Genomic DNA, 27,307 nt, shown 5'->3' on the forward strand with positions numbered 1-27,307 from the left:
CCATCCTGGGGAGTGCTCAGGAAACACCTCAGTACTCAGGTCTAGTGGACAAGGTGGAAATCATTCAAAGATTGGAATCAAGGCTCCTGGAGGCCTTGTCCAAGCTAAACGGCCCTGTGATTCTGTGGAAGTACTTGGGGACTCACTCCCCTACTGAGAGTGCGCCAAACAGAGAGGCCAGGCCTGAGGGGCCCAACCCAAACCAAGACAGCACAATTGCACATAGGGTCTGAAATCTGACCTCAGACAAAGGGCTTTCCTCACTGACTCGGTGTTTCCCTTGCTTTCAGCATCAGAGAATTCAGAGAACTCGGGGCACCTCCTGCCACAGCCGGGTCTCCCCGTGTGTGCAGGACCCTGGACAGCGTTGGGATCCTGCGGGCCCGGCCCGCCCTGACCCTGGACAGCGCCGGGATCCGCCGGGCCCGGCCCGCCCTCAGCCGGGGTGACTGCGTCCCTCAGCAAAGAGCCCTCAGCCAGGCGGGGCCGCATCCCTGAACAAAGGGCCTGAAACAAACCCTCTGCTCCAGGCTGTAACCTGGAGAACACAACAAACAGCTTCAATAAAGTGCAACTCCCTCCTGCCAGCTGAACAAACAGCCATGGAAATGAAGTTCCAGATGGAATTTCTCCAGAGAAAGGTGGCTAAGCATTGGCATGGACTGCCCAGGGAGGTGGTGGAGTCACCATCCCTGGAGGTGTTACGGAATGACTCAGTGCTAAGCTTTAACTGACAAGGGGGTGATTGGTCAAAGGTTGGACTTGATGACTTTGGAAGTCTTTTCCAACCTTAATGATTCTATGGTTCTGTGAAATCACAGTAGCTGATAGGACACCATATTATTTTGTTATTTTTAAGGTATTGTCAGACCCAGCAAGTAGGTTTTGAGCTTCCTATCAAGCTAAAACCAGTTTTTCACTTAAAGCAATTCCCAAACCTGCTGCAAATCCAGGGCAATTTAATAAGCATCCAGAGCAGCAGGAAGCTGTTAACACCACGGGAATGGACTGAATACTCCCTGAGTAATAAGCACTACCCAAGAGCAAGCTACCTAAGCCTAGAGCCTTTCCCTCCACTTTGTTTTTGGGGCCTGCTTCAGCCCCAGTTTAATGGCCAGGCTGAGGAGGGACAGCTTCCTATCTGCAAACATTTGAGCCTTGTGAGCTGGAAGAGGATGGGGTAAAGGAGCAAACAGCTTGGAGTGTACCAGCAGGAGTACCTGATCCCCAGCAGGGATGGGAGGCTGTTAATTAGGCTCATGCTGAACCCACTCTCAGTACCTGCTAACATTTAACAGTAACACTCAAACACCACGGCTGCAGCTCCTCTGCAGCATTTCCAAAGACATCCTTAGGCCAGACTTATTTCTGTGGCTGAGAAAGTTACTCCATTCTGCCTCTTATACTCACTCTGCTGCTTTACGTTTCATCCTGTTACCAAGATATGTCACACAAGAATTGTCATCCTCTTTCACCCTTTGAAAACTGAGTTGTTTGACTTTGATACTCCTTAAAATTAAGCTTCTGAATTTTCCTTTAGCTTTCTTTATTCACATGATGGATCTCATGGAAAACACCACAGGTTGGTTGGTGGCTTTTGATAAGGGATGTATAAAGTCATAGAATGGCCTGGGCTGGAAGAGACCTTAAAAGGTCATTGTTTCAACACCTTCCACTCTCCCAGGTTCTCAGAGCCCCATCCAACCTGGCTTTGAACTCTTCCAGGGATGGGGCATCCACAGCTTCTCTGGGCAGCCTCTGCCAGGGCCTCAGCACCCTCAGGGTGAAGACCTTCTTCCTAATATCCAGTGTAAACCTACTCTCTGTTAGTAGGAAGCCATTCCCTCCTGGCCTGTCACTACATGTAACTCTTCCCTCTGGTTTCATCTTCCCACAGCATCTCTAATAATTTTTTTAGAGTTCTCTAAGTCAATTAAAGAGATATATTCAAGTGTTGCTGCTCTCCACACATGTCTAGATAGCTTTTAATGGGCAGGCAAAAATGATTGCAAAATGACTTTCTGAATGCTGTACAATATATTCTTTCTCAATTTCATCCAGCCAAAAAAGTCACACTTCGGGAAAATGTTTCTCCCCTAGGCATAGAATCTCTTATAATATGACCTGTAACTAGCAAGTCAGATTAGGCTCTTTCTGTTTTGCATCACTAGTAAATATTCTACACAAGTGGACCACCTAGACCTTTCATTTTTGTCTTGGTCCTCTGACAATGCCATTCATGACACCTGGAAACAGCAGATATTAGACCACCCCACTGCTAACAACCAAGTTAGCAACAATATTGTGCCCTTTTTTTCCCCAGTAAATAAGATTTCAGTGACTCTAGAATATGCAGAATAAACAGATTCCTTTTAACAGCATCCCCCTTATAGTGTTACTTACATTTTCCTGCCTTTCAACATAGATCTGTACTCTTTTCACCACAAACAAATGTGACTCTTGGACTGCCAGAGCCTACCTATCTTCTTTTTCATTCAGCTCCTCCTTTTTGTCAGCAAAGCAATGGCACATTTGGGTGTTTCATGTCACAGTTAAATCCCAAAGAGAAACCTTACCAGAACTACTGGGTTTCATTGAGCTTTTGTATGAAAATCTTGGAGGCCTGTGAAACTTGTAATCTTTCATAAATCAAATCCAGATTCAACTGAAAAGTGTATGTATATTAATAAATTAATGGCCTGCATTTTTCATTCATGAAATAGTTTAGTGGCAAAGCCTCCACTTAAGCAGTGAGAATTTTCAAGGTTTCATTAAGCCTGAAGAGGACACTTGTAGACACAACTGACTGGCAGACTCTGCACTCCAAATATTCCAGTGAAGAGGAGGTTGTTTTACAGCACTTTGCTAAAGATAAATTAGCAATGATTCTACATCAGAATTCAAAATGGGCAAGTCTTTCACAGCACGTTTGGCAAAGTGGTGGGTCACAGGCTACACTGTTTTGTTTAAATCACTTCTCCCACTCCTACTTAAAATTCAGACATCCAAACTCAATACAGCAAAGCAATCTCAGCAAGAGCTCCAGTGAACTTGCAGTAATTCCTGAGCACCAGGACTCCCCACAGAACAAGTACAAACCCCACGTGTTTCAGACAGGGGCTCCACTCTGTCAGTCAGCCAGGGGTGCAAATTAAACATTCCCTCAGCAATTTCCCTCTCCAGCCTCAGACACTGAATGCCACTCACCCCAGGGCACGGACCAGGGAACAGCTCCTCACAGTTTGGTATAAAAGGTGAAAAAATCCCCTTTCCAAGAGCATTGCATAGGAGCACGCAAGGTTTCTCCCTTCTCCCAGCTGCCACACACAACCTATTCCAAGGATGAAGGCACACAGGCAGGCAGACAAAAGAAAGGGGTTTTTGTCTGGCTGCCTGTGGCAGAACAGGTTGCTCTGAAGGACAGACCTCTAAGGCAAAAGCTCACACCATAGTCAGATAAAACCCCCCTGCAGTTCTTAACATGAAGCATGTGTTCATATGAAGAAATATCAACCCCTAACATGGAGAGTTTTACACAGAGAATTCCTTGGTAGATAGAATATTTTCAGTTACTTCCAAAATGCTGAATGATGTAATAGTATTTTCCTATGTATCACACACAGAGATCTACAAAGAGAGGCCACAGCAACAAAAATGCAATTAGACACCATAACATCTGGGAATAAGCAATAAACAGAGAAAACAACAAACTCCAAACATGAATGAAAAAAATACTGCCATGATTTTATAACAAATTTATGAGAAGAGCTGACCCAGCAGATGAGGTAATTGCCTGCACAGCTGATTGGACAAGCATGAACTCATTTTCTCTGAACACTGTTGTAATTTATATCCATTTTCACAGCCACAGCAGTGCCTTAAAGAACCTAAAGCACAAGGGTAAAGCTCAGTCATTCAATTAACAGCCCAAGCAGCTGTGAGGATAGAAATTAAAATTATTTTCGCCATAAAAATCTGTAATTTCTACAGTGAATTTTAAATTAGAGATATTCTACGTATGAATTGCAAATTGAGGATAACTTGGGCTAGCATTTCTCAGGACTCTGATTGCAATCTGGATGTGTGGTATGAGTAGTTTCTGTTTTGACTGTTCACAGCTTTCCAGGGTTTGGCCTGGGATCTGATCTCCCAGCAACCTTTCCATGGCACTCTAAGCACAGAATTCCAAACCCCAGAGAACCCACAGGCTGCAACACAGCCTTGATTGCATCTGCTTTGTTTCCTGTTCCTTCCCTCAAGTCCAAGTGTCTCTCCTCCATCCAAATGAAACTACTGCAAGTCCCAAAAGAGTGGGAAGAATATTAAAGTACAGCATAAATTGCTCTTAACACACCAGCAAAGACAAAAATAATTTTCACTCAGCTCATCATTTTTGCAGAGACAGCTTTTTTATCCCTCGAATAAGTAGCTAGACATCCACTGAAGGCAAAACAAAGACATGGCAATCAAAAGACAAATTTGGAATAAAACCTGTGGTTTTTAAATTTACTCTTTCTGACAGGAATTTGGAGTGCACTCACTGCAAGTTAAGTGGTAGTTAGGCCTATGTTAGTGAAAGGAAGAAGACTCTGAAAGCATCATTTCAGAGAAAATGCTTCTTGAAAGACTATGAATTCTGGTGGAAAGGCTACTCATCAAAGCCAAATGCGTATCTTTCACATTTTTACAAGGTGTACTGCATTTAGCTTCTTTGAAAGCACAACAGGGTGTTAACATATTTGCCAGGAGAAACTTGCTAGATTTACAGGGGAAAGGGCTATGAAGTGACTTGGATTGCTGCCAAGTCAGGAATCCTGCACAACTTATGTTTTCCATATTTACTCAAGTTTTAAGGAGATCTCAAAAAGGAACCCCACCTGACCCGCTAACGAGATATTTAACAAAATAATTTCCAGGGTTCCAAAACTCTGCTCTGCAGAACATTAAAATAACATCAAATTGACTTGAAAACTCCACAGACAAATGTCATCCCAACATACTGATTGAGAAATGGAACCAGAGTATTTCTGTGGTCAGAAAAGATGAAAACAAAGAAACAGATGGAGGGAGCAAAGGAAAACATAATAACAATACTTTAGGATGGAAAAGACCTCCAAGGTCATCAAGTGCAACCTCTGAGCCATCACCAGCTTGTCAACTAACCCAGGGCACTGAGTGGCACATCCAGCTGTTTCTTGAACACCTCCAGGGCTGTGACTCCAGCACCCTCCTCATCATCTGAGGTCCTCTCACCACTGAATTTTACTGGATAAGACTAGAAGCAGCTGTGGCTTAGATCAGGCAAATACAGCACATACCAGAACCTCATACAGGCATTTAAAACCCCAAAGAACTGTGCACTTTTTCCTTCAGCTATGGCAAAGCAAACAAATGATGCCCATCCTATAACCTAGTTCCAGCTGGGGTTCTGCTCTAGGTTACAGAGTCACAGCCTGGCTGAATAAGAATCCCTGCAGTGTCACCTGGTCCCACCTCCCTGCTCAGGCAGGGTAAGCCAGAGCCCAGGGCACAGGGTGCTGTCCCAATGGCTCTGGGATCTCCACAGCCTCTCTGGACAGTCCTGATCACTGCACAGCGAAGAAGCTCTCACATTCCTGGGCATCAGGTCCTGCCCATTGCTGGCCCTGCTCTGCCCTCCCTGCACACAGGGACACACAGGCTGAGGGCCCCTCCCCAGGCTGGGCAGCCCCAGCTCCCTCAGCCTCTCGCCACCAGAGACATGCTCCACTCCCCAAATCATCTTTGCTGCTCCCCAGAAGCTCCATGGCTCCTGTCCAGAGGAGCCCAGAGCTGGACACTGCAGGTGACCCTCACCAGGACTGAGCAGAGGGGCAGCATCACTCCCTGACCTGCTGCCCCTGCTCTTCCAATGCACCCCAGGACACCATTGCCTGTCTTCTCCTCCAAGCTCCTGGACAGCCTTTGGCCCACCAGGACCCCCAGGTCCTTCCCTGCAGAGCTGCTCCCAGCAGGCCATCCCCAGCCTGTGCTGGGGCTGCTCCTCCCCAGGTGCAGGACCTGCATTTGCCTTTGTTGAATTTCAGGCAATTGTTCCCTGTCCATCCCTCCAGCCTGTCAGGGTCCTTCTGAAGGGCTGGGGATCTCCTCCCAGCTTGGTGTCACCAGTGAACCTGCAGAGTAAGCAAACTCAGATTCTGCTCATCCCTCAGGTAACTGCTCACTACCTACCCCAACCACAGCAGAGAGGTGAAACCTGTCTCATGGGATATGCAGAGGAGTGCCCTGCAAGAACCAAGCATATAAAAAGCATATATTTTTTATAAAAGCACCTTGCTTTTATCAAAAATATTACCTCTCCTGACAATGTTTGTTTTATCTGTGTTCCTATACCTTCAAAGCCATGACAAAGCTATCAGAATAACATGAGAACATTATTTCACAGTGTTACTACAGAGAGAAAAAAGCCATCTATACAACAAAAGAACAGGCAGCAGCAAAGCAACTGCAGCTCCTGCCTGACACCAACGACGAGCAAATGATTTTACAGTTCAGAAACTGACCATGAAAATGGGTTCTTTTCTAGAACCCTGTGAATTTCACTCCAGGTGTGCAGATGGCTCTGCTATTGGACTAATGGAGCAGTGCTCCCATGGAAGGAGGCTGTCTGTCTCTGTGCAGGGTTCCTGTGCCCACAGCAGGGTAAAGCAGAGGTGCCAGAAGCATTACAGTGTGGGGAACAGGAGCAAAATGGGATCTGTGCTCCTTGCCTGCACCCCCTGCAATGCCTCTGCCCCTGGGGTGTGTGCTCAGCTGCAGGCACTGCACACAGGTGACAGCAGCCCAGGAAGCACTGCTGGGAGTCAGCTGGTCCCTGAACCGTGAGTAAAAGGCAGCTGGAAAGAGAGACAGATAAACACCAAAGAACAGCAGCAGCAGGTGGGGAGACAAGGGGACTACCTAAGAGGGAACGCAGAGACAAAAGTGTGGTGAGAAAAGAAGGATAAAGAACTGAAGCAGCAGACCTGGGAGCTGTCATCATTCCCCACTAGAGAAGGGGACAATGATCCAAAGGAATACTGAGGGTAGCAATGACAAAAGCCAGCACAAAAGTACACTGGAATGAGAGTGTTTTGGAAAAAATACTGATTTCCTCTCACCCTCTTACCTATAACAGAATTAACCACAAATACACTTTTAATAGAATATACATGCTAGTTCATCTTGCTTCTATACTACCAAAATCCCTGTTGCTATCAACAAAAGGTGTATTTACTGCTTTTTTACAATTTTTTTCCCCTCTCAGTCAGATACCAGGCACTGAAAGATCCTGTCCCAACTGACAGGCCAGAGTTTTGCTCTTGCACACTTAAAGACAAAGTGTCTCTTTTGAGAACTTGTGTAATCAAGACCTCTCTGTGAGGTGTCTTGGCAAATCAGGCTTGATTTTGATCTGTCTTTTATACTGTCATCTCCATGGAGAAGTAAGGGTAGCAGAGTCATGTAGAACATTAGCCCCTGACAAATGCCTGACAAAAACCCAATTAAGCTGGTGACACTACTTAGGAGCAGGGCAACTTGCAGCCCAACTGCTTTTCTGCAGCTGGAGATGCTCTGAAGGAATGCAAATATAGCTCATCAGTGGGGAAAAAAAACCAGAGTGGGATATGAAAGAAGAATCCCTGCTGAATAAAAAGGGCAGCATTTTTGGTAGCTCACATTTCTGTAAACATCTGTGCCTGCCATGGCTTGGCAGAGCTGCTCCAGCAGATGCCCTGCACTGCAGCTCCCCTCAGAGCCACCAGTGCAGAGTGGGCACAGCCACCACACCGAGGTCCCTGCCAGGCCCAGTGGCCTTTCAGGTCACCTTACCCTGGGCAAATATCACCCTCAACCAGAGCTGGCAGAGGGAATCAAGTGCACTGTTCCATAAAGCAGAGAGCCAGCAGTGCTCACAGGAAGGGGAAAGAAAAAAATATAGCAGGGACACAGTTATTAACATGCATCTTACAAACCAAATGAGTGTGAAAATCAAGTTTACATGGTTAGCAAGGGTAATATTGCATGGAGGTAACTGGCATATCAAACTTCAGAGCACAGGAAAAATAGAAAGAAGGGCCAAAAGCTAATGTTTGAAAGAATAAAACCAGGTACCATAGCCTGCATAGCTAATTACTGTGAATGAGGAGCTCCTTGCAGGATCAAAATGCTAATAATGAGGCAAGCAAGAAGGATCTAATTTACATTAGAGTAGACCCATGCTGAACACTTTCTAACTTTGCCTCTATATTTCTTACCTCTGATGAACAAAGACCCTTTGAAAGCACGAAAAGCAAGTTTCTGGTCTACTTGCAAACGTTATTTATTTTGTAGGCTTCACATAACAGCAGGTTTCAGCAAAGTACTCAGCCTTACAAGTGCTCAGTGGGAGCACATATCAAACTTGAGAGGGAAACCAACATTGCTAATTATCACTAGATAGGGTTTTTCTACAACTTCCTCGTCTCTCAGAGGGTCTGTTCTCAAACAAACAGATATTTGACATAAAATTCACAAAACACAGGGACTACCTTGGCTCCATGACAACAATCTGGTGTAAATGCACACCTGAACATGGCAGTATCTGATCATATCTCAAGAGAATGTTGCAGAAAATAACACAGAATCAGATAACAGTTTGGGGGGGAAGGACCTTAAAGATTGAGTTCCAACCCCACTGCCATGGGCAGGGACACTGTCCACTAGACCAGGTTGCTCAGAGCCCCATCTTTAAATAGTTCCAGGGATGAGATATGCAGAACTTCCCTGTCTCAGTACCTCACCTCCCTCACGGTAAGGAGCTTTGCTCAATATGCCATCCACACCCACTCTCTGTCAGTGTGAGGCCATTCCCCTGTCCTGTCTCTCCCTGTAAAATGTCTCTCTGCCCCTCTCTGTTGTAGGCTCCCTTCAGGCACTGCAAGGCCACAGGGAGGTCACCCCAAAGGCTGAACAATCCCAATTCTCCCTGCTGTCCTCCCAGCAGAGCTGCTCATCCCTGTAATCACCTCTGGTGCTTCTCCTCTGCACTCACTCCAACAGGTCCATGGCCATGAAGGAATCCTCCTTCAGTCAGACTAGACAAAGAGAACTCCTTCACTACATAAAAACAATGGCTAATCAAGGCTGAGAAACTGGGGAAAAGGAAAAAGAAGGTAATTATTTGTTGTGCAAGAAGCCACAATACCAAAATTATGAGTCCTTAGCAGAACTGCACTCAGCAAAATGTTACAGGGCTAAGTCCTGGCTGTGCTGAAGTCAGCTGGAACACTTCAGATGACTGAGAAGTAACCAGGCTTCACTTCCCCTATTTTACCACATATTTTAATACTCATTTTGCCACCACAGCTCCTTCTGTATTCATATACTGGCCAGAGTATCACAGGGGCTCTCTAGGTATCTTCCTTTTTTTTTTTTTGTTCTTTGTGTGAAGGAAAATGAATAGTGGTCCAGCATCTCTATTTGTTTACTGTGGGGGGAAAAAAGGATTTTGCAACATTTCTTCCCCACAGACTCTACCTGAAGAAACCCTTATTTTAATTTTCTCCAGAGGTCTTCAGGCATAGATTTACGTATGCAATAACACCATGCACTGAATTGGAATGACCACGAGGTGCCTGAGGGAATTGCTACAAAGGCATCATACTCATACAAGAATTATTTCTCTTTGGCTCTCTCATTTTGACTGGCAGAATCAGAGAACAGATCTCTGTAGCCTTTGCTTTTATTGTCTTCCTTCACCTCAACTGTCTCCTATTGAGCCCAGTCCCAACACCTAAATTTGCAGCACTGCTCCACAGTACCAAGCCACACTGTGCATAGAATAATCAGCAGTACTAAATACTGAAATATTACATTAATTTAATAATGTCACTTGTTCAAGCAGAAAGGTGACATTAAGCTCTGCTTTGAAGTATTTGGCGCTGATGTGTTGTACCATTCCAAAGGATAAATCCGAGAATATATTTCTGAGGGCACCACACAGTTAATTGGCACATATTTTCCTTACAGACCATCAGAAAAACAAAAACATTCAGAAGTTTAAAAAAAACCCAGCTATTTGAGTAAAAGACTTGTGGTTGTTCAGCCTAGAGAAAAAGACTGTGGGGAGACTTGATAGCAGTCATATGTGGGAAAGAGAAGGGAAAAAAAACATCTCTTAACTTACAGCCAAGGGGAATTTCAATTTAGATGTCAGGAAATGTATTATGTGCATATGGGCAGCAACCTACTAGATTGGACAGCCTGGTGGGTGGTAGAATTTCCGTGAACAAGCTGTAAAAAATATTAGAAATATTTATCTAATAATTTTTACAGCTTCTTCATGGAAAAACATAAAAGATGGGAGACTTAGGTTAGGTGGGAGACTTGGAAGAAACGGATCCTGGCAGAGGCTGCCCAGAGCAGCTGTGGCTGCCCCTGGGTCCCTGTCAGTGCTCAGGGCCAGGCTGGATGGGCTCTGAGCAGCCAGGTCTGGTGGGAGGTGTCCCTGCCCATGGGACATGAGATGATTGTCAAGGTCCCTTCACCCCAAACCATAACGGGCTGGCAGAGCTCTCTCAGCACCCCCTGCAGCCACTGCCTTGGCACAGGTTCCACTGAGGCTCCACCATGAACTGCAGCTGCCTTGTGCTGTGGTGCATCCCTGCCTCGTTCCTGGGGCTTGGCACTGGCCAAACCGGGCACCCACAGCAGCCATTCACTCACCCTCCCCTGCCACAGCTGGGCAAGGAGAGAAAAAAATTAATGAAGGGTTCATGAGCTGAGCTGAAGCCATGGTCTTGGGCTTCAAGCCATCTGCAAAGCCAGGTATGTCTTTATGAAAATTGCTCTCCCCCACAACACACCCAGACTGGCACTGCCAACCACCCCCAGCCCCAAATGCCCACGGCTGGCAGAAATCTCCAGGACAGGCTTTGAAAAAGAAATTATAGAAGAAGAAGAAAAAAGACACCATTTCTGCACTGAAAATAACTATTTCTTTCTGCACTTGGGATTCACAGTTACATTACACAAGTCCAAATTGGCTGGGCCATTAAATGTCAAATGTTGGCTCAGTTCATAGCAGTACTTTCAGTTTCCTTGCCTTTGCCTGCCACTGCAGACCAACCCTTTGGCCACCACACTCCAAAGCCACCTCAGGCTGGTAGTGACTGGCCAATTCACAGCACAGATTTAATTGCCAAATTTCTCCTTAAATGACTCCAAAAGAGCATTGACTTTGTGGATCTAGAAGGAGAAAGCATGCTGGATTCTTGGTCTGAGCAAGATTTATGCAGTGCATCCTGACGGAAGAAAGGCACAACTGCCTTATTTTCCCTGTGCCCAAAATGCCACTGGGAAGCCATTGCCTGCTGCATGGGAATCCTTTGGGTGATAAAAGCAGCTCCAGGAGAGAACCACCTTCCTTGCCCTCCCTGTCATATCAGGTGATAAGGACTCTAAATCAATAATGCCTGGCTACACTGAATCACATTCTGACCTGTGATGCAGCAGCTCCCATTGCATGGACAGCTGGGCTTACACTCCCCCCTAAGCAAGAAGACAAATTCCTGAAAGTCACCACACAACCTTCCTACAAGGTGTGTAACTTTGCTACCCCTTCTCAATAGCTTCAGCAGTGGCATAACCTTCCCTGACTTTGTCAGGCCTGCAGACTCCACTAAGCCACACTTCCATCTGTGTTTAGGAATATGTGGGAGAAGGGGGGGCTGCACCTCTGCTACACAATAAATACCTTCTGAACATAACCTGGCATCCTGCTATAGTCCAGCAAAATTTACATCACCCATACCAAGAAATCAAATACCAGCACCAAAAAAACCCCATTATATGTAGAGGTATGTAGCATTCCATAAATTCATACTCGTAATTCTGCCAGGTGGTAAGAAAGAGCTGGGTACAAAATGGACCCAACCCTAAGCCTCAAATAAGCCAGTACAGGTATTAAGCCTATTATAAGAAGTATCTTACCAAAAAAGGCAACTACTGCAGAGAGCAAATTAATGTAATATGCTGATTACTGAATAATTCAAATATATAGTCACATATACAGTAAAAGATCTTTAAACTGAACAATATGAATTTAAATAACAAATTTCATAAATAAAATCAAGGCCAAGAGGTGAACAGCGTATAAAAGATAAAGCTTTCTCAAGAAGCAAAGGTTTCACTGCACCTATAGGTGGAAGTCTCAGTATATAGACAAGTTCACTGCCAGAAAAACCTCTGCATGGAGGAACAATCTCCTTTTAGTATCTTACCAGGTATATACAACTACAATAAAACAAACAAAGCAAACAGAACTGTGTTGCCCTTGGGCAGACTCAAACCCTCCCTTATTTCTATTTCTACACCCCCAGCCAGGCAGCTCGGATGCCCTGAAGTCACTCATAGCCATCACAAGTCTGGTGTCCCTGCAGCTTCTCATCTGTGCCCACTTGCTTTAATCATTCTTTTGCTTGCAACAGCTCCTGCTTCTAAAGCAGCAAGTTTATGTCCTCATAAAGCAGATGAACACTGACAAAAAAGCCCATAAAATTCCCAGGGCCTCTCTGTCCCTCTCTGCTTGCACTCCCACTTCCTTTTGGAGCTCAGCCTTTTTGCTCTGTGCTTGGCAACCCCACAGCAGAACATCCGTGGCTGTGCCCAGCAGGTAGTGGAGAAATGATCCTCCAGGGAGGACATTTCAGTTGTGCAGGCAGTGGGTGGAGACGTGAGCTCCTGTGTGACCCAGGAAAGGGCGTGATGGATGCTCAGTCACTGTGGATCTGAGGCACAGAGGCTGAGGCAGGGCAGCCCTTCCTCTCTGCCTGCAGGCCAAAGTGACACTGCAGCCAGGCCCAGCCCCTCCCTGTCTCTGCCACATGTGGAAAGAGCAGCATCTATTCGTGTGTCTGCACTGACCTGGCCCTGCATTGCTGGCCAGGAGACACCCAGCAGCCAGGCTGCCCAAAGTCCCCCTCAACAGGGACAGGCAGCAGCTCCTGGCTCCCACTGAGCCAACAGGGACAGGCAGCAGCTCCTGGTCCCACTGAGCCAACAGGGACAGGCAGCAGCTCCTGGCTCCCACTGAGCCAACAGGGACAGGCAGCAGCTCCTGGCTCCCACTGAGCCAACAGGGACAGGCAGCAGCTTCTGGTCCCACTGAGCCAACAGGGACAGGCAGCAGCTCCTGGTCCCACTGAGCCAACAGGGACAGGCAGCAGCTCCTGGCTCCCACTGAGCCAACAGGGACAGGCAGCAGCTCCTGGCTCCCACTGAGCCAACAGGGACAGGCAGCAGCTCCTGGCTCCCACTGAGCCAACAGGGACAGGCAGCAGCTCCTGGCTCCCACTGAGCCAACAGGGACAGGCAGCAGCTCCTGGCTCCCACTGAGCCAACAGGGACAGGCAGCAGCTCCTGGCTCCCACTGAGCCAACAGGGACAGGCAGCAGCTCCTGGCTCCCACTGAGCTCAGCCCCACAAGGGCACGCTGCTCTTCCTTCATGTAATGACTCCACTCTAGACACACTCCAGCTCAAGCTTTCCAGCACAAACTGGATTTTCACCATCAGGTGTGGCTGCCCCTTGTCTCCATGGAGCAGTTTCACAAACTCTGGCTCTTGCTCAGCTGAGCAGCCAGGGCAGAGGATGCTCCATTACAGCATTTCTAACATACCACACTAACTGGTCCAATTACACAGCTCTTCATTAGTCAGGATGGAATCATAGTGAAGGCAGGGGTTTCTCTTAACTAAACATTAAACCACATTTTTGTTTGGATCACCCTGATACCAATGGCTAAAGATTATCCAGGACTGAAGGTGATGCCTTACATTTTAGCTTTCATGTTATCCAGATTCTCTTCTGCATTCTGAGCTCCCTATGGAGTGTCAGCAGCTCTCCCCACAGCTCAGGCACACAGAGCAATCCTTCTCCAGCCCCAGAACCAAGGACACCACTGCAGCTTCAGCCCAAAAAGGGCAAACAGCAGAGAATGGAGGAGAGCAAACACAGGGTGGGACTGCATCAACTGGAGCTGGAACTGGACAATTCACCCCAACATGGAAATGGACCAAAACTTATAAAAGTGTGAAAACTCATGGCCCATCATCCATCCTGGGTGTAGCCAGGGCCAGGCTCTTGCACTACCCAAGGTGTATCCTTTGAGGCCTTTCAATAAATCCCTGCTTTATCCTTTACCTCTGCCCAGCCTCTGCTCCAGGGAGCCTCTGAAGGCACCAGAAGGAGGACTCAGGCTCCAAAAGAGCACAATTTGTCAGGTCTCTACAGATAGTACTGCATCTCCCAGATTATGAAAAGCACTGTATAATACAATTGCTTGAATAATGAAAAAAATCTATTAGTAGATTTTATTGTTTATTTATTAGAATAATAAAAAATAATTGCTTGAATAATAAAAAAATCCATTTGTTACTTTCCCAAAACACAACTGATATTTCACAATATTTAAATACCTCTTCACCTTTTAGTATACAACATTTTCCACATTTCCAATAGCTAATGTTTAGCACATTTTCATTTTGAATCAATACATGTAGCCCAAATCAAGAACAGAGCTTGCATATTAATGTAAGCATAGGGAGCAGGAAAAAAAATGAAGGAAGAAAAAAAAAAAAGGGACCAAAAGGGAAAGCAGAAAGAAATTCCCCCAAATCCTAACTAAATACAACTCAAAGGCACACAAGGTGGTACCTATTTAGGCAACAGAATTAATGGAAATAGAAGTTAAAGCTGCTTAAAAGAATGTCTGTAGACTTAAAATTTATGTCCACATCCAAGGCATCAAGGAAAAGTACCACAAATGACAGCCAATATTTCACTGTATTTCTCCAAGCAGTTCTCAATTACAGAGCATTACTGAGAACAGAGCACATCCAAAACCAACAGCAGGGCAGCAATTGCTGGGCTTTCCTGGTATTCCCAGAACGCAAAAAGGAACTAAGCTGCAGACTCCACAGCAAACTCCCTTTCCACACCTGACCTTTTTTCCCCTGAAATATTTACAAATTGTTCTACCTGCTGCAGGCTGTAACTGTAAGAGCAGAGAATTTGCCTGGAAACAGCAGCAGCAGGACAACCCAAAACCCCTGGCTAAACAAAAGATGCTGTGAGCATCCAGGAAAAACCAAATAAGCTCCCAAAATTTAACAGGTACCCTGAATGAAAAACACAAATCACACAGCCCAATCATCAAGTAAGTCACTGCTACCCAACACACCATTCAGAAAGTGTCAGAGAATGTCTCCATTTTACATTCACAATTAGAGCAACTTTTTCTCTGCTTTTGTATTAGTGGCGGGATTTTAAACTTCAAATAAATATTTGTATTATATGTGTGATTTGGAAAATGTCATCTTTCTCCTGATCACAACATATCCAGAAACAGATGCCACACTTGCCAGGTTGTTTTTTTTTTGTGACTGGCAGGTTTTTTTTTTATTTCTCTAGCACTATTTGTGATGACTATTCATGAGGATCTCAGTGCAAGTAGCCACTCTTGTTACTGACAGCTTCTGCAAGCAAAACTTTACAAGGGATCTGAGCAGCTGAGGAACCATAATTTAGTAATTTAAAATCATTTACTGGTACCAAAAGTGTCTAACTGCTTAAGTAAAATACAATGAAACCAGAACAGTTTTTTCAATGAATAATTTCATTTTGCCAGATTAAAAAGTTAAAGTCTGAAATGTCTTTTGAAATGTATTCACCCCTCTACCCTCCAAAACAATACCTAACAGAGTGAAAGGTTACATTTGGTTTAACTGGGGTTTTTAACCCCTTGGGGATGGAGAAAAGTGACCTCAGAGATTGACCTCAGTTCTTCCTTGCTATAGGCTTTTGCCAACAAGCACCAAAAATCAGATATTTGCACAAAGACCTAACTATTGGGGTGAGCAGTTTTTTCCTCTCTAATGCTAGAGGTAGTGTGAAATTTGGTCTTGAAGCTCTAAGGAGGACAAAAATAGCACAGAGTGAAAAATTATTTCAAAAAACCACTTGAAACAGGGACTTGGTGCATTATTCTCTAACCCCAAAGCAGCTGAGTGCTGGTTCACACATCCCTCACGTGGTTTTGTGTTACATCCAGCCCATGGTGGGGTTACACCCTGCTCCCAGAGCAGCTGAGAGGAGCCTCTGGGGCTGCTCCCACCATCCCAGCCCATGGTGGGGTTACACCCTGCTCCCAGAGCAGCTGGAAACCCCTGCAGGAACCTCTGGGGCTGCTCCCACCATCCCAGCCCATGGCGAGCCAAGGATGCGGGAAGGGTCTGTCTGTCTGTGTGTCTGTCTGTGCCAGCAGGGGCTGCAGGCCTGGGCTCTCAGCAGCACCCAGCCCAGCCCTGCCCTATCCACAGTGGGGACAAGGTCCCTCCCAAGCCACCCTGGAGCTGCAGTGCCAGCCTGGCTGCTCCTGGCTGCTCCCTGCTGCAGGGAGGGATGGGGCACTCGGTGCCAGAGCCCATTCCTGCTCCCCAAACCTCATTCTCAGCATCCAGGGCTAAAAGCACACAGAGGGCAGGCTGAGAGGAGCTGCTTCCAGCATCTGCTGCTTCATGCAAAACCCTGCCACGTCCTATTTGGTCCTCATAAACTGAAATGCAGCACTCCATGACTATTGCCACATAAAAGCTTTTCTCTTCTGCAAATTTCTCCCTTGGTGGTTCAAAAACTCGAGAAAAGAAAAGGAGTAATATAATCACACAAAGTCTGAGGAAAAAGGAGGCAGCAACAGAGCTGATAAAAAGAAACTCCAACAGCTGAAGTATTACATTTAAAAAAAAGTTAAAATGAAATGTCCTAACTCCATCAAAACCTTTCAACCTTTTCACTTCAAAGAAAAATTGAAAACCTAATGAAGTGATTCTGAATTTATATTTTCATGAAATAGCATTTCTAGTGGAAAAGCACTCTGTCAGAAAATGTTGACCCAGCTGTAAGAACTTCATCTACAGACTGCTCAAAAGAAAAATTATGCTGTTTTGTATTGCTCACATTTAGAAATAAGTGACATTTTACATGTTAACTTTGGACATATTTATTTTTTCATAAGATCAAATACAGCAAGTTCCCTACTGAATTTTGAGTTACATTATTCTCTAAGTTAGTCACTGGTTCAGGACTGAGAAATCTGCAATCACCAATTTTTATTTATTCCAGAGGAAATATTTTATGATTATATCAACATAGCTGTGGCCCCTTACATTCCTGCTACATCCCCACGGCATTTCAGAGTATTAACCACATCTTTGAATTGTTTTAAGCTTCTGGGTACTTTTGAAAGGAATATTCATCTTCAGGAAAATTGCTTGCAAGCAAGCTAATAATAGACACCACTCTTCAAAGAAGGAGCCTGAAAAACTCAGGCAAGTGCTTCCCTTGAAACCAAGAGAGAAGCAGAAAAATGCATTTAAAAATTAACTGCAAATAAATCCCCCTTGGCTTTTAAGCCTACCAGGATTTAGTCTGATAAAGGCCTGCAAAATTCCTCTGGGCAAAGGGCATGGGAATAACACATCAAATTGGAGGCAGTGGTACTTGCAAGGAAAGGACGAGCAGCACTTGGGAGAAACAGACTGCCCATCACCTCACCACAGGGACAGCATTCCTGGGGGTGGGAGCATGATGCAAATTCCCCTTTTCCACCCCCAACCCCACAGCAGCACCCACCCAGCCCCTCTCCTCAGCCTGACACACCTCAGGACACCAAGGCCCAGCTGCTCAGCCCATGCTGTCCCCCAGGAGCTTCTCTCTGCAGCACTTCCCACATATTCACTCTTGATCTCTGCTGATAAGCTTTAGGACAGGTCTTAGGGCCCTGGGGAGCAGTGGAGCTGCACAGACCACGATTTCTCACTGACCTCTGTGAAGGAGCCCATCCAGCAAGCTGCTCTGTGCTGTGAGGACACCTCTGTGGCCAACCAGAGTGCTTGGATTTAATAAAAACCCCCAAATCTGAACTCCCCAATCTGCCACAAACCAGTCAGCTCCCTCTGCCAGCCCAGGTGGGGCTTCCCTGAAGCCTTGGGCAGGACACACACTCTGAGCCTGCTGCCAGCATCCTGTGGTGCAGAGCTCTGCCAAGGACCCTGGTCTCTCCAGTGCACAGTGCAGCAGAGCAGCAGCACATCACACTGGTGATCACACACAGAGCTCACAGGCACTGCTCTGCAGCACATCAACTCTCCATCGGGCCCCAGAAGTCTGCAGGGAGTCCCAAACCCACGGCCAGGCAGGCTCCAGCAGCTGCTGACCGCTGAGCTGGGCAGGCTGAGGGCGCAGAGCTCCCTCTCCCAGCCCAGGGCAGCAGGCACAAGCGAGCAGAGGGAGCCCCTGGCACCCTGAGCAGGCTCAGCTGCTACAGAGCTGCTCTGGATCCTGTCAACGCAGACAGGGGCTGCTGCCATCATCTCCCCGCCCCACCCTGCAGCTCCCCTCGCTCCCCTGCATCAAACCAAACTCATTCCAAGCAATAACTCCGGCTTTGAGATCTAAAAGGTACTGTTAAAAACCGCCAAAAACTTTGTTTCATTTGCAGGATGAAGTTAGCAAGGAAGAACTCTGCCACACATTTAACTGAAACGGCAACAATGAGAAGCCCCGTGTGAATGACTCAACTCCGGGAAGCTGAATAAATCCCTAGACCTTGCATTGGACAGGTTACAGTAGCAGGTAAATCAATCATACAGCCACAAGTTCCGCTTTCTTTAAGCGTGTAGCCACATAAAGTATTTGTATTCGACATACAAAACATAACAAACTCACTATTTAGTATCAGTTCCTGTGTTAATTAAACATACAAGAAGCAGCCTACATCAGTATTACAAATTGCCAGCTCTCAAAAATCCTGCACTTAACCCAAAGCACCTTTGACAGACATTAATAACCAACCCCTTCCAACATTCAAAAATCACAGCAAGAATCAGCAAAGCCCAGCTGCTGGCTCTTGTTGGGCTTACATTGTTTGCCACCAATGAACTTCATGAGCTTGGGAGTACTTGGGGACACCTTCACACAAAGCTCTGTCCCCTCCTGGCTGCACAGCTGTGAACTGGAGCCACTGCAGGGGAGGGCTCAGGCTCACAGGGGCTGCAACCCCTGACTGAAATGCAGAAATCACCCTCCTGAGACAGCCAGAACCAAACTCTTCAGAAATCAAGACAGGTGACCCAATTTCATCCCTTGTATACATTCCAAAGAAGCAGCCAGGGAAGCATTAACATAACCAAAATTTTCACAATATGGAAGTAAAAAATCAAATGCTGTTTGGTATTGAGAAATCAAGATACAATTTCTTAGCATATTTATAATTATTTGAATCATGTTACCATTTAGCATTTTAACACTTTAAATGAAAATAAAAGATGGTTACTAACCTGTGGGAAGAGAGAGTAAGTTGCATTGTCAATTGTGACAGAATATAAAAATTCCCCGTCAAACCAGAGGTTCTTTCCCATGGGGGAATTCATCTTTGTCATAGCAAAGAGCTGCCCAGGGTCACAGCATTCCTCCAGCAGCTTCCTAGAGCAGGGAACAAAAGAGTAAAGGCTATTAATTGGAGGCCTGTCACACCTCTGTTAATCACCACCCCCCACGCCCCTGCTCCTGCTGCCCTCAGGTGCTCCCAAGCCACACTTCCCAGCCAGCAGATGAACCATGGCACTCCTTTTTGCTTACACAAGAGCCACAAAACCTGCTCTTATTGCACAAACATCTTAGAAACAGGGAAAAAAAATAAACCTAAATTTTCATTCCAACCGACACACAAACAAAACCAACATTCAGCAAAAGAAACTCCATCCCATACCCAGCCTATTGTAATGGGTAAAAACTGGTCTCCAGCACATACGGAAATCAGACAAGCTCCTTCAAAAACTCCATCCAAGGTGCATAAATAGTCAGTACCAAAGGTTATTTATGAAGAGCAGGCCTCCTAAAGGCCCACAGCTGCAGAGCTAGGTAAGGCAGTGCTGGCACCCCTCTGCATGTGCTGCAGTGTCAGAGCCACCCAGTGTGATGGATATTTATAGAGAGTGGCTGTGCTCCCCCGTGCCCTGTGAAACCCCAGAGCCTCTCACTCCCTCATGGCCCAAAAATACTTCTCAGCCTGAGCAGAAACTGGAGAGCTGGTGAGGGGGTTGAAGGCTATCCTGAAAATTCTGTACCACAGCAAGCTCAGCAATTAAAATCCTAAACCACAGAATGATGGAAAGCTCTAAAGGCCCAGAATATCCTGTATTTCCAAAGCCTGCATGGCCTAGGCAGGGTGACATTCAGAGATGGATGTAAACACACTCTGCAGAATTCCACCACTACACTGGAATATTGTTATCATCTACATTCCTCATTTATTCAAAAGGTAATCCCAAAGAGACTGAACCATTTCCACTGGCTGCACAGGAGCTGGAAGCAGAAAAACCTCTATTAGTGACTACTAAAAAGCTTGATATAGCTGTACTCCTCTGCAAAAGAGGAGATTTTATTCAAAACAATAAAGTCATCCACAAAAATTTAAATTTAAAAAATGTTTAAAGTTTTAACAATACTTTTCATGTCTAAAAATTGGCATTTGAAAAAATAGGTTATTTTTCCCCTATCAAAAATTGATTTTGCTATAAGTTCATGATTCTCTGCAAATGTGTGAGTATTATTTTTCAGGCACACTTCAGCTGAAGTAGCGATAAGTGCCCAGCAACAACATCCCTCAGAAGGCTGCAGATCCACAAGGGGACAAGCTGCTGCACATTCCCATCTGGCTCTGATCCCCCAAAGGCCGGGACAGGGGAGCACCTGAGGCCCTTCCCAGCCCAGCAGGTGTGGGGTGCTGGAGCTGGTTCTGTCCCTGGGAGCAGGACCCAGCTCTGGGCCAGCCAGAGCAGCAATTCCCATCCCAAAACACCCATGGCTTCATCCCCACCCACCAAGGAAAGCCTTCACATCACCCTCCTGCTGCTGCCCAATAAAGCCTTCAGCACAGAACCGTGAAAAACAAATTACAGCCAATTTGAAACCTCTCACTGAATAACCTTTGCAAGACAGTGTAAAACAGGCATGGAATACTGTTCTAAACACAAGATTTGACAGTGGAGATTTTTCTGGCTGTCCACATACCAGTTTGAAGATTTTGGAAAATTATTTCTCTCTCCTCTCAAGCGGAAAGAAAACAATTCTGCAGATTTTTCTATCCCCACAGCAACTCTTTCAAAAAACGTAAATTAATCCAAGATCAGCTGGAACCATTTGTTACAAGGCTGTATAACACAATTACAGTTTTCCAGTGAAATTCTGTAACTCACGCCTCCTCTGGAAGTCTGGTCTGAGCAAAAAGCACAAAGAAACCCCCAAATAACTTAGTGGAAAATTATCTAGGGAGTGTTTTATACTCATGAATCTTTTCTTAGCCAGGGTAGACTAAAGAGCTAAGGAACAGCTCTTTGTACAAGTCCCACCCTATTTATTAGGTGAGATAGGCATCCCTCCTCCTTCCCATCCCTCAAACACGTCCTTCCAGTGCCCATTGAATGCTTCATAAATAAACCCATTACAAAATGCAGTAGGGGTCTCCTGGAAGGGCCACAAGCAGGCAGGCCACTCCTTCACGAATGAAGCTGTGTGCATGAGCACAACAATCTTGGGCACAACAATTTATCAAAAGTCTCTTTCTGATGTAAATCCCAAAGTTACAAAGCAAGAAAAGCTTCATAGGAAAATATTCATTGAAAAGCAGAACAGATTCAAATCCAAACCTATAGCAGGATACTGTGCAGGATCAGGGAGACTGAGGTGCTTGCTGAGCTTGATTAAAACATACAGCATAAATGTTATTGCAGAATGTGCAGAACTGCAGCAGCTTTCAGTCAGCAATCTCAACACACTGCAATCATTCCTCCACTCACAGGACATAATGTGCTTCTGGTTCAAAGTTCTCTCCAGTTCACAGAAGACCTGTCTGTGAGAGGAATTAATATTGGCATTGAAAAGGCACTGAGGGCCCTCAGATTCAAGAGCACTTGGGGGACAAATCCCTGCTAGTGAGAGAAGCAGGAGAAATGTTCCTTGGAGAATCTCACTTCAAGCCCCTCAGATTTCAGCTCTAATTGGGCACCAGGCAGGTCATTGAGCAAAAGGCACCCTCAGCACTGAGTTTGTAAACCTGAATTCACTCACAAATCTTTCATAAAACTCCCAAACTACTGATTCTCCACCTTAAGCTAACAAACTCTGCAGTCTGATTTCAGCCTGCAGACAGTTAATGCTTAATGGCACCCCGGTGTGACTCAAGTCCCAGTCAACAATGACACAGGAGCTATTTTGAACATCCCAAACACAGCAAATATAGCAGCTGAAAGAAAAAATGGGCAATTCCACAGCATGGGCTGCAGCCAGGAGGTCCCAGCTCCCCTGCAGTGGGGGGGTCCTGCCTCCCCATCTGGGCACCATTTCTGCAGCTGCCCTGGGATGCTGTCCTGCACGGAGCATGGAAGCATCCCCAGCTCTGTGCAAGGCAGGGGGAGCAAAGCTCCTCCTCTCAGCTTTTCCCTTCTACATCCCTGCACGTGAGCTGTGCTGCATTCATGTGAAAGAGCAGAGCGATGGGGAGCCAGCAGCAGCAGAAGGAAGGCACCTGCACACAGATTCCAGAGGGAACTTCTGGGGGAGTCACCACCCCTGGAAGTGTTCAGAAAACAAGGATGGTCCAGAGCACAGGGATGGGGAGAGGACAGGAGAGACTAAAGCTTGAAGCTGGTCCCAGCAAATGCCAGCAGTGCCCTCACTGACCAAGGGCACTGTTTCAACCACTGCACAAAAATGTTAACATGAGACTTAATATTTCATTACAGTATGGCTTTAATGGAGCGTTAAAATAATGACTGAGGCTCACATCCAAGTCTGAGATAAAAATAATCTCTGAAGTGAATTGCTTTAGTCAGACTCTGCTCAGCTGCCTGGATTTGGGTGGCATCATGCTAACCTTGATCTGGTGACTGCAGAACAGAGCAGGATGAGGATGTGGCAGCACAGCCTGACACAAACCTTCCCTTCACATGGCAGCTCCCATCTGCCTCAACTTCCCTTGCTCTGCTTTGGGATCAAATGAAAGCCCGGGGGAAAAAAAAACCCAAAAAGTATCTGGCTTTGGAGTTTTGTCTGGTGCCAAGACAGAGCCATCAGGCCTTGGCTCACAAGCAGGGCTCTGTGGAGCTGCTGGAGTCCAGAGCACAGGCAGGCACCTGGGGAAGAGTTGCACAGATCCCTCTCAGTGCAATTTATCATTGCCTCCACCTACAGAGCCCAGCAGAGGCAGGGACACCACCAAGGCCCTCCTGCAATCCTGTTTCCCAGCATCTGCATCCCCTATGGAAATACTTCAGGGACTAAAGTCAACAGTGGCTCTGAAACACGTCAGCCTTCACCACCTCTAACAGCCTGCCTCAAAATCTAATCCTGGAATTCTCCTCATTATGTCTTTGGTGTAATGTTTCCACAAGGATAACACATCCACATGTTTTTGCAAGAAGTTTTGGTGGCAGGGGAAAAACCAAAACCACTGCTTAATAATGTCTTGTCTTTAGAAACCCTGATCAGAGTCTGGTTTTTCGGCAATTCAGCTTTTGGCTGATTTATAAATTATTTTTCCTCCCTCCTTTAAGAGTTCCTTAAAGGAGGCTGCTCAAATTTCAACCTCCCCTCTGATGAGCAAAAAGGATGGAGTTTGCTGCATTTCTTGCTGTGAACAAAGCTTTTTACTCTTTCCATAATTCCTGTGGCTATTCTCTCTTTTTCAAGACCCACCCCTAAATATTTCATTCTAAATACAGCCTGGAAATATTATTTCTAGGGCAGCTACCCCCTGCTAACTCCAGGGACAAACTGACCTCTCATTACTCACACATCCCACACCAGACCAAAAATCTGGGCTCATATCCCATCTCCCAGAGCAGGCAGCAGCCAATGCCTGCAGCTCTAAGACAGCCCTCTCAAACACCACATAATGACCATTTTCCTGGCCATTTATTGCTCCAAGCTGGCAGTCTGGGAATTTTATGGCACTCCAAAATTCTACAAAGCCATCCAATAACAGTAAAATTGGTTCTACTACAGTCAGTGAGCTTGGAGCTGCAGCTGACATTTGGCTTCTGAAGATTCTGTGCAAATATTGCTGGGTTTGGTCACATACACTGAACTTGTCTTTCCTAGAATTCTCTTTTCCTAAAAAGCTCAACCCAATCCTTGCAACTGGGGATTAGTTTGAAGAATTCACTGAGACTTGGAGGTTCTCATGGTGTTTAAAGCACCTTACTACCCCAGGCATGCCACCCCACTCAAGATTAAATTGAAAATTATCCCCAGCACAACTGCTAGGGAATGTGATCTGAAACCCCCCCCCCCCAAGGAAGATCAGTTGGAAAGTACCAAATGGATAAGAGAATGGCCAGTGCAAGTGCTCTGGATACCCACAAAAGCACACCAAACTGGGATTTTGGGACAACAGGCAGAGTTGGAGCTCCAGCTAAGACTCAGAGCTTGGCCAAATCCAACATCTAAATCAAGAATACATTGCTGTGCAGAGGTTCACTTCTGAAAACACCCGGTTACCTACGCTTGGAGAATAGGTCTAAATGCAACAAAAAAGAAACATGAGAAGAGTGGAGAGCACAGAGCAGAGATAAACTGCTTTACTCCCAGCCAAGGTCTCTGCAATATGGGAAGATTTTATGAAGACTGAAGTCATGACCGTATTCCTCCTCACATTTACTGTTCTATTGCTCCTTGGTGTGAAGCTTGCAGCCTATTCCAATGCCCCCTGCAGCAATTCCTGGAGTCTGGACTTTACGAGGATCATGCAATATTTCCCCAGCTTCCTCAAGAGAGGAAAGTTGTCAGGACAACGGAAAGGCTGCAGGCAGTAAATCATGCCTGGCACTGCAACCTGCATGAAAGGAAAGAGGCTGCGCTGCAGAGACCACAGAATAAGGACAATTAATGAAAAACATCTTCATTACCTTAGCAACAGAGCTGCTGTGACTTTTTAAAGTAAGAAATTAAACCACAAATTAATCATAAATTGCCAAATTAATAGTTGGGGAGGAAACTATGAAATTAAGAACTTGCACCTTTTCTCCATCATTGGTATCTTTTTAGAATTTTTCCAGGCTTTTTTGAGGTGCCCAAAAGGGAAACAAAGTATTTTATTTAACCTGAGAATATAATTTTCACTACCTACTTTGGTTTATCCACAGAATATTTGGGTTCTCATTACCTATTTTAAAATCACTGATCTGGTGCCACCCCCGCAGTAGAATTCACAGTTCTGCTTCCCAGACTGCAGAAGAAGTAGAAAACTGTTTTTCCATCCTGTGGGATGATATGGTTCCCCTATCATGCCTGGGTATGGTTACCCTACCAAGCCTTGCTGCCTTGGCCGTGAACAAACAAGCCCTGCTGCCTTCCAGAAGGCAAAATCTGAGCTGGCAGTCACTGCAGGGCCTCATCCTCATCTCTGACTGTGTTAACTCTACTTTTTTTTAATATAAAAGTGATACATTTTTCTTCCAGGCACATTCAAAGTGTTATAGAAAGTGAGGGACTTGACTTTGATTGTACATTTAGGCACATTTAGATTGGAGAAATACAGATGAGGCTAAAATTTGCCAGGGACTACCTCTTTGATTGACCAATGTTTGTGAACTAGAAGAAACCAGGACACAAAGCTGAGAGAATGGAGATTTCTCCACCTGGAGAAGAGAAGGCTTTGGGGGGACCTAATTCTGGTGCCTGTGGAAAGCCTACAGGAATGATGGAGAGGGGCTATTTCCAAGGGCCTGGAGTGAAGGACAAGGGGAATGGCTTCACACTGACAGAGAGGGGGTTGGGATGGGATATTGGGCAGGAATTCCTCCCTGTGATGGTGGCAGGCCCTGGCACAGGTGCCCAGAGCAGCTGTGGCTGCCCCTGGATCCCTGGCAGTGCCCAAGGCCAGGCTGGACACTGGGGCTGGGAGCGCCTGGGACAGTGGGAGGTGTCCCTGCCATGGCAGGGGATGGAATGGGAGGATCTTTGAGGTTTGCTCCAACCCAGGCCATTCCAGGACTCTGTAACTGAGTCCATAAAAGCCTACCAGATCACCTGACAAGCTTTCAGCTTACCTTGCCTCCTGCCAATTCTTTAACTTAAATATGGAGCAGCTTTGATCTGAAAAGCTACTGCAACACAGAATTGTTCACTTCCTTCCAGAGAAACACAGTTTGATTCATGCAAACTCGCCTCAAATTCCTCTGCACAAAGCCTGCTTGCAAGCTCTGAAATACAAATTATAAGGTATGAATTCTGGATTATGAATTCCAGGGCTTGGTCAGATGAAGTTTTTCGAAGACTCTCAATTTCAGATGTATCAAAGAGCTGTATTACAAGGAAACCACCAAAAATTGAGACTAGCAATAGTGAAGATGCCAGCACCAGCAGGCCCCAAATACAGCAGTGCCACAGCAGCCACAGGGCTCCAGCTGTGCCACAGCACTGGAAATGCAGACTGAGCTCATTCCAAACCCTCCCCACAGAGAGCACAGCTTTTAGGGTGGGCTCCATCTCAGCCTGCCCTCTGATGGCCACAAAGGCCACCCTTAGGGTGGGCTCCATCTCAGCCTGCCCTCTGATGGCCACAAAGGCAGGAGTGCCCCAGGTCCCCCATCTTCCAGCTTTGCTCTCTATTCCAGCCCACGGAGCCAGGCCAGCTGCTGGGGAGTGAGAGGGGGCTCCTGCAGCAGAGGTGAGCTCTGAGGAGGGGCTGCAGCCCCGTCTGATGGGTTCCAGCTCTGCCCACACAGCCCTCAGCAGATGAGCTGGAGCAGCTGCACTGACAGGAGACTTTGTCACAGAGCATTCAGAGGCAAAGTGAGCGGGGCAGGGGAGGAGATTAATTGCTACATGTGCTATCCTTTTTTTTTTTTAATCTTATGAAGCTGGCAGGAGGAGAGCAGTTCTCACAGATATGAGGTGAAATTAATGACCAGCTGTCTTGCAAAACAGCAGAACCATCAATGGAGACACAAAGTTGCACTGCAGGAGCTGCTGCCTCAGGAGGCAAAAATCAGCTGTTCTCCCCCCTTCCTTCCAAAGAAATCACTGCTTGCTTTGGGCCACCTCGAGCACAAAGAAATATCTGGCCTCAACAAGGGCACAGGGTGGCTGTTTTCTTTCAGGAGAGGGAGATTCACTAAAAATTAATTGAGCAGCTCTAATCTTACATTTGAGCTTGCACTCAAGTGCTGATGGGTCCCCCCTGGAT

The 27,307-nt window shown here is 46.1% G+C and overlaps 1 protein-coding gene across 1 annotated transcript in view; it reads right to left on the reverse strand.

Annotated features, from left to right (window-relative positions):
* ST8SIA1 (ST8 alpha-N-acetyl-neuraminide alpha-2,8-sialyltransferase 1) overlaps positions 1 to 27,307 on the reverse strand; it is a 94,686-nt gene that overhangs the window by 48,936 nt on the left and 18,443 nt on the right. The window contains exon 2 of the mRNA XM_054631814.2: positions 19,398 to 19,542. Within this exon, the coding sequence (XP_054487789.2) occupies positions 19,398 to 19,542 (145 nt within the window). The remainder of the gene's footprint in view (positions 1 to 19,397; positions 19,543 to 27,307) is intronic.

This window comes from Agelaius phoeniceus, chromosome 5, assembly GCF_051311805.1.
Source record: "Agelaius phoeniceus isolate bAgePho1 chromosome 5, bAgePho1.hap1, whole genome shotgun sequence".
NCBI lineage: Eukaryota > Metazoa > Chordata > Aves > Passeriformes > Icteridae > Agelaius > Agelaius phoeniceus.